Source organism: Corvus brachyrhynchos, unplaced genomic scaffold, assembly GCF_000691975.1.
Source record: "Corvus brachyrhynchos isolate BGI_N302 unplaced genomic scaffold, ASM69197v1 scaffold175, whole genome shotgun sequence".
Lineage (NCBI taxonomy): Eukaryota > Metazoa > Chordata > Aves > Passeriformes > Corvidae > Corvus > Corvus brachyrhynchos.
This window is the reverse complement of record NW_008238448.1, coordinates 783,057-790,596: the sequence shown is the minus strand read 5'-3', so window position 1 is coordinate 790,596 and position 7,540 is coordinate 783,057. Positions and strand designations below refer to the sequence as shown.

At 39.7% G+C, this 7,540-nt stretch overlaps 1 protein-coding gene across 1 annotated transcript in view; it reads right to left on the bottom strand.

Moving 5' to 3' along the window:
* The window catches only part of BANK1 (B-cell scaffold protein with ankyrin repeats 1), a 119,767-nt gene that overhangs the window by 19,198 nt on the left and 93,029 nt on the right, over positions 1-7,540 (bottom strand). Inside the window, exons 9-10 of the mRNA XM_017736874.1 lie at positions 5,932-6,237; positions 2,843-3,127 (exon numbers count right to left, since the gene is read on the bottom strand). Of these exons, the coding sequence (XP_017592363.1) occupies positions 2,843-3,127; positions 5,932-6,237 (591 nt within the window). The remainder of the gene's footprint in view (positions 1-2,842; positions 3,128-5,931; positions 6,238-7,540) is intronic.

Sequence of the window (7,540 nt, the reverse complement as noted above, 5' to 3'; positions counted from 1 at the left end):
GAGCCCATCTATGGGTACATAAAGGGCAAAACCAAATCCTCCTCTTGCATCTTTGCATGGCACTATCACAGCAGCCTCTGCAATCCTTGGGGCATGGAGCTTTCCATGAACTCCCAAAGTACATGGGGATCCATTTGTGGGCAAATACGTAGCCTTAACACAGCCCCCCTCTGTGCATCGTGCATGCATTCCCTCTATTTTTCCACAGGACCTGTGTCTTACAGCATGCCAGAAGGTAACAGTTCTAAGATCAACCAGAATTGTGCATTGAAGACAATCTGTTTCTTACAGGAATTTCAAATAATTTGTTTTGTAAGTTAAAAGAGATTTAGCAAACAGAGAGTGAATACAGAGGATGGAAGGATGGCTCAGCTAAGTAACTAGAAGATGCTCTTTCCAACAAAGCCCTAGCCAAAGGTGAGACGAGTCATTTAAGGCAGCAAACAGGCTTCTGAATGCCTGACGTCAGGGCACTGACTAGACACGCTAAGGATTTAATTTTAAGTTCTGAGAACTCATAGTGGCCACTGAAATCAATGGTGTCTCTGCTTTGAATGAGCCAAGTGTTGTGTAATGCTGTTCATCTCAAAAATCTTAGTTACTTTGTACTGGGCATCCAAAATCTCAGTGGATGCAGAATCAAAGGGTTTACAACAGGAGGTCTGAAACAGTACATGGGCCCTAGGGCAAGCATGAATTATATTTTAAACAAAATGAGAGTGAAAAACACTGAAGGTTTTTATGCTCACCCACTTTAAACACTAGATGAAATAAAATACCTGAGATAAATAGCTGCATAGGGCAACCTACTTATTACTGTGTTGCAATGTTCCTGGCAGAGAGAAAGGGTAAAACTACCTCAATTCTAACTTTTTGATTATTTGACTTCGCAACATCTGCAATGCCCTTTTTAATATACTAGATGAAAACAAACCCCAAAACTATCATCAATTTATTTGCTGGATGAAAAATGTGTATATGCATAACTAGAGTATTTTATACTATTTAAATTATAAAAGAAGGGCTGCAAACAAATGCAGATTTTAATGATGGACTGAAATAAAGTTTCCTGGTTCATACAGATGAAGCAATCTTTTTTTATTAAATATGAGCAGTTCTAAAATAATAAACTAGAAACTGGGATGTTTCTGGACTGGAGAGGGAATTTTGCAACCAATGTGGAGGGCAAAAATTGCCAAACCAGGTAGCAAGAAAAAGCTTTCATCTGAAGATATATCCCTTCTGTCTAAAATTTCACTAGCTATCTCAGGAATACCTGGACAAAAATGAGATATTCTAGGTCTAGAACCAGCAGGACAGGTAGGAAAACAGAGACCTGAGTGGTCAGCTGAAGCTTTCCTGAAGTGCTTCTATTTTTCCTCATGCATTGTGTAAGCAAAGGAATGTGGCCAGAGGCTGCTTTCACAGAACTACAGGAAAATAACTGTTCTACCACTACATGCTTGTAAAAGCAAAGGCAAAAAACTTGTGTGTGTGTATATATGAATATACACACATGATGAACCACAGCCCCATCAAAGCAGTTCCTCTGATAGTATCTGCCTTAGTGAACAGAGCAGAAACACCACAGTGCAATTAAAAGACAGTAAAAGCAATCTTCCAAATAAAGCATCTCCACTAAGCGTTTCCAAGTCATTGGCCTGTCTGTGATGACGGTGGACTGAGACTTGAGACATTGCTCTAGCAACCTCAGTAAAAGCAGCCATTTCATTACTTCTGTAGCTGTGAAAGTCCCACTGTACCCATCCATTATTGGATTACACTGTAATGATTCATACTTATACCTCCTGAATATGCTGAAGAAAGAGCAACTAAATGATGAATGCGTTAGCCTATGCATTCTGCCCCTAACCTGGAGTTACACAGCCTGGAGGGAGAGAGCTAGCTAGGAAGAATAAAAGAAATCACTGACTGAGAAAGGCATGAAAAAGGAGGTGTTCCTCTGTATCTGGTAGCATGTTTTGGATAGTACTAATTCTGTTTTAGTGCAAAACATGCACAGCATGAAGTAAGCAATCTAATGGTGTCCTTTGTCAGCCTATTTTTTTACCATTTGTTCTTATATATTGGCAGGCTTTTGTAAAAGAGGCTGGGGATGCAGGCAGGATGGATTTTGGGACTTACAGAGATCTCTGGTTCAGTATGTTCACTGAACTCCTTTTGTTACTTTCAAATTTGGTTTCAGTCTGAATTGGACTACAAAGATATCTGAAATCCCTTCTGGTCTTGTATTTCCATGAAATAGCTCAAAAAAGTTTTCCAGTTTTCATAGAACTGGTAAAAGGACATAATCTTTCCTTCTAGAAATATAATGATCCTACCTAGAAAGGCCCATTTCTAGCATCTTGAATTGGAGAAAAGATACTTGAAAGAGGAATCCTCATACAGGCATTTCTCCCAGAAAAGAGAATTCTTCTCAACAGAAAAAAAAAAAAAATTCTAAGAGATTTCAGCCTTAAGTAAAACCATTCTGATAAAGAAACTGAAAAGAAAGGCAATTCAAATAATATAACACATTCTGTATTGCATTGCTGTAACAGATACACTCACAGCTAGCTCAGTGATTCTTCATTTTCCATCATATTGTCATAATTTTTTAAAAGCTAAATAAAAACTGTGATACTATCTCAGATGAAAACTGAAAATTATTCAGAGATGTTCTCAGCTCATCTGAAGGGTGAGAATAGCTTGACTGAAACAAACAACGTGTTGGTTTGCAGGCAACTGAACAGGGATCTTTGCGTTATAGAAAACGCTACTCCTTGAAGAGAAGAGACATCTACATTCTCCCAGAAAGTATTTCCGAGGCAGCAGCACCAACCTTGTACTATGTAGGGAGTGTTCTCCTCTCTGCTGGGCGAACACACGGGCCGGGGGGCAGGGGCTGGCGGCCTGTTCATGATAAAGGACCTGCAGTGCTTCCTTTTCTCCTCCTCCTGCTCCTCCTGCTCCAGTATGAAATCGTACACACATTCATCCAGTGCCACACAAGTGTAGGGGTGCTCTTCCTCACTGTCCTCACAGGTACCTGGGTCTTCTCTGCAGCATGCTGTTGTGTGGCCATCACTGTGCTCTCTTCTACTCCTGTCCATCATAAAATTCCTCTCTGAAAAAGGAAGGAATTGTGTTGCATATACAGGGTAAAGAAAGGAGATTAGGACTTACCTTAAAGCTTTAGAGTTTCCTAAAGTAGCTCAGAGACCTAATTTCACTTCTAAACTAAAGCGCTCTCATTTTCAGAGGCTTCTGATCATCTAACTCAGAAGAGAGGATGTCCCCAAGGAATAATTCCAGCTTCAGGGCTTCCTCATGATTTCACATCACATTATCAAATGTAGATGCTTAGCTATTAGCCACAAAATAAATGGATTTGTTTGCAGAAGTACTGAGTGCCCCAGTTGCTCTCACGAGAGTTACACTAATATGTAACTCATGGTTAAACCAAGTAAGTGGTACCTGTGGGCAATGGCATTCTGGAAAGTCAAGCTGTTTGTTACCTATTGCGAAAATGACTTAAGAATTGAAACTTAATTTAAGAAATGTTGGATTTTGTGTTTCCTACCTCTTCAATATCCCACTGGGTATTGAGGGCTTTACAGATCTACTGTAGGCCAAGGTGGAAAAAAACCAGAAAAGCCTCTTACAATGTAGGTGCAATTTATGACCTCTTAGAATCTATGCTAAGACCACCCAACCCCCCCACTCCAACAACTTCCATGTCTCTCTGTATTCCCTAATTTCATATATTTCATAGTACAACTACTCAGGACTTGTTTTTCTTTAGTTTTTGCCTTTTACAGCATTAAAAGTCATTGATGATTTTCCCGATACCTGGGTTTGTTTTGATTTGCCTTAAAGCATCCACAAACTGCTAAGAGTTAGAAGCTGTCACTGAGGCTGGTGCTCCCATAGATGTTGGTAACTACCTTGGCATGATTACCCATCTTTCCTGCAAAAACAGTAGACCTGCCTGGAATTCTTGGCACTGACTCACGTTTCCCTTATGTTGTAATTTACTGCCTGTACATATGTGTGTCTCTTAAACTCTGCTGTGGTCACTACTGGTGTTTTCAATCCTTTGGCTGCTATTTAAAGAACTACCTGTTTGTGGGTTCAGTGGAGCTAAACAACTGTTGTAAGCGGGATATATTTGTTAATGGGATGTATTAATAACAGTATGTACTATCAACGTGCATTCTGGCAAAGACATAAAATGTTTTAAAACCACAACTGGTGTTAATACACCTGCCATGTTTAATATGAATAATATTTTGTTTCCATGTCACTATACAAGTTGTGTTTCTTTCTCTGTAGGACATTCTTTTAACTCCCACAGGGGGCACCCTCAGGCCGCTGCCAACACACAGACTTGCAGAAGAGGGGACTTGCCTTCGAGGTACTCCACAGCAACTCCTAAAGCAAGCAGCTGACTGAAAATATGTAGCAGTAACTCATTAGAGCTCCTCTTTGAAAGGAAGCATCATCCCCCTCTAGAGGAATTCTGATACCCCATTCCCCAGTGGTGAAAACCACAGCTAAACACAGCATAATTCAGAGCACATTTTAAATGTACTATTCCCACAGCAGCACTTTTAGATGAACTCTGCTTTACCAGCACAGGAGTTGGCACAGGACACCAGGAAACTTCCTCTGCTGGTACCCACATGCAGACAGACAGCACGTGGCAGAGAGGGTCACGTTACTATGGTGATGTAGCCATGTAAGAGCTATTCCAAGACAGGCATTTATATCAAACCTACACTAACAAATCCTGTGTTCCAAAACTGACCTCTCATTTATACACACATAGAGATGCAGTTGAGTGTTTTGTGGGAAGCAAAACACACCTTCAATGTTAATTTCATTCTGCCCCTCTTTCTCTTAGAATTCACCTATGACTTTCTCCATATAGCCAGCTTCTTCTTGCACAGCAGAACACAGGACAAAACCCTACCTATAGCAAGCTATTTCTGTCTAATTATGTGAATTCAGAGTACTTGGTGATGGTAATTTAAGACTCTAATAGGTTACACCACGTTTGAAAACAGTGTTAACAGTAGTAAGCTGTGGAGAAACTGAGAAGCAATTTGTGTGCACGCTTATCAGTAGTGTCTATGACAAATAAGAAGAGTTGTTTTCTTTTTCCCTATGCAACTATTTAAAACTGGTATTTAAGCTTGAATTATTTTGCATACTTGTTTTTCCCAATGAGAAAAATTGATGATCATCCCTCCTGAAGCAGATGCAAATAGTATTTTGAGTTTGTCACCACTTTAATCAAAACAACACGAAATTTAAGATTTTTACTCTGGGGCAGATGTATTTAAAAAAAGGGAAAAAAAAAGGAAAAGCATTTGTCAAAATTTCTGCCTTTCTTTTCAATCTGCAATATAATTTTTTACTTCAAAGTAACTACAATATTGGCTAAAATATAGTAAGATACCGTTACTTCTCTCTGCACGGTCACTTTCTATTAATTCTACCTGTAAGATTTGAAGCTGTATTAAATCACGATAGCATTTAATGTTTGAAAATGGTAAATAATGAAGTCAACATGACAAAAATACAGGCTTCACCTTTTGTTTCCAGCCTCTCTTGTAAATCCAGTGCACCACGCACTATTTGGCAGCTCTTTGAGATAGGTGGAGTGAGGAAAAGCTGAACCCAGCAGCCCATACCACAGTATGTACTTGACAAAACCAGTCATGAGTATTCTGATGCAGCAAAGGTCACATGCACATGCTTGTTTTGCAGAATTAGGGACTCATATGCCAATTCTTGCTTTGTAGCATGAGGGCCATCCTGCCCAGATACTGCTGTTAAAAGTGATCATACACAATCTCTCCAGCAGTACTTTGTCTGCCCTTGCACGTGTTTGTATCTGGGGTTATTTTCCTCCCAAGATCATACCTTGTGATAAATTGTGCAGATTGTCCTGTCTTTGGATGCCAGGAAGATTTTGAGGGGAAGGAGGGGGTGGCCTCTTGCAGAAAAAGCAATCTCTTCTGCTCTCTTTGAGCTCAGCCCCTATGTTGGCATACAAACTGCTAGGACTGTTGTGAAAGCTGTATGAATCCTCCTCTTCTTCATCTTCATATTCTGTCTCCTCTCTGCTGGGTTTTAGGTCATCCTTCTTTTCCTCATCCACCTCGACTTCTTGTTGGCATCTCAATCCAGTTGCATGCCGATCTCCTGAGTTCTGCTTGGCTTTTAATACTAAAAAAAGCATTATTTCATTTAAAAATTGCCATCTGGAAGCATTTCTTGTTTCAAGGATTCCTACAGAAGCAACACAATGGCTAATAAAACTTTTATGAACTGATACAGCAGGAAAGCTATCAAATCCATACCATCAGTGAACAGCTTTTTAAATATTTACTAAATCAACAGTGGTAGTTTTGATTGTACCTTACTACTCTGATACACACCATCTTCATGTGTGCAATGTTAAACTTTTCTAGAGCTGCTGTCAGAATGAAATCACACACATTTTCCTTGCCTCCAGAATTTTTACTACCTGACTTTCAATGCAGCACAGTGCAACACTTGGCAAAATAAAGTCATAGCTCACACATCTGTGTTACTTCTTTTTGTACAGCAGGATTTGGGTGCTTATTTGAATCTCTCTAAAATGAAATAAACATTGTCCATGGGAGACATGACTGTAGACTTGTGGAAACAGAGCTCTTCTGTCTCTAGTGGCCCACAGACCAGGAAGAAAGTGGAGGGATGTGAAAAGTGCACATTTTAATCACTACGTACAGCATCAAAATTTTAGTAGTCAACCTCAGTAACGTACCAGAGTAAACTATGCAATCTGCCAGCAGACTTTACTGAGCCCTAGAGGTAGGTTTCCATTCTGAGTTATCCTTTGGTGATGGCTACCTTTCACCACTGATTCAAATGGGAGGTTAGGGCATTTATCTGGCTAATGTGGCCAGCTGCTACAATTTGTGTTCTTCTTCCATGTGTTCACCCTGAGGTGTTTCATATACAATGTGACAGAGACAGTGAAAATTTTATCAGAGCAAACCTGTTTTTTCACAGTGTCTATCATCTACCTATATGTGCTAAAGCAACCAGTTTGAACTTAGCAAGTAAGAAACATCCTTTTCATATGTATGAGACAGTTGAACAAATAAAATTGTCAACAAGATAAAAAGAGGATTAAATTTAGTTTCATAGATCCATGATACTCTAAGATATATGCAAAATATATGCCACTGGTAAATGCAAAGAAGCAACTTTGCAGTTTTCAATGCATACAAACACACAGATTATCAACAGGCTTGTCATCAATCTATATTTGGAAGTAGGAACATCAAGCTGCAAAATGTCAACTATCTGTGCCTCCACACAGGACTTGACTGCACCAGTAGGCAGTGCCTCCCCTTTTATGAAGGTTCTTCTCTGAGAGCTTGGAGAATTCAGCAGTTTTCTAGGTTCAGAGTGGAGCTCACAAATTTCCAGAGTTTAAAAGGAGGGGTGGTTGCACTGAGGTCTGTCTTACTGAGCAATG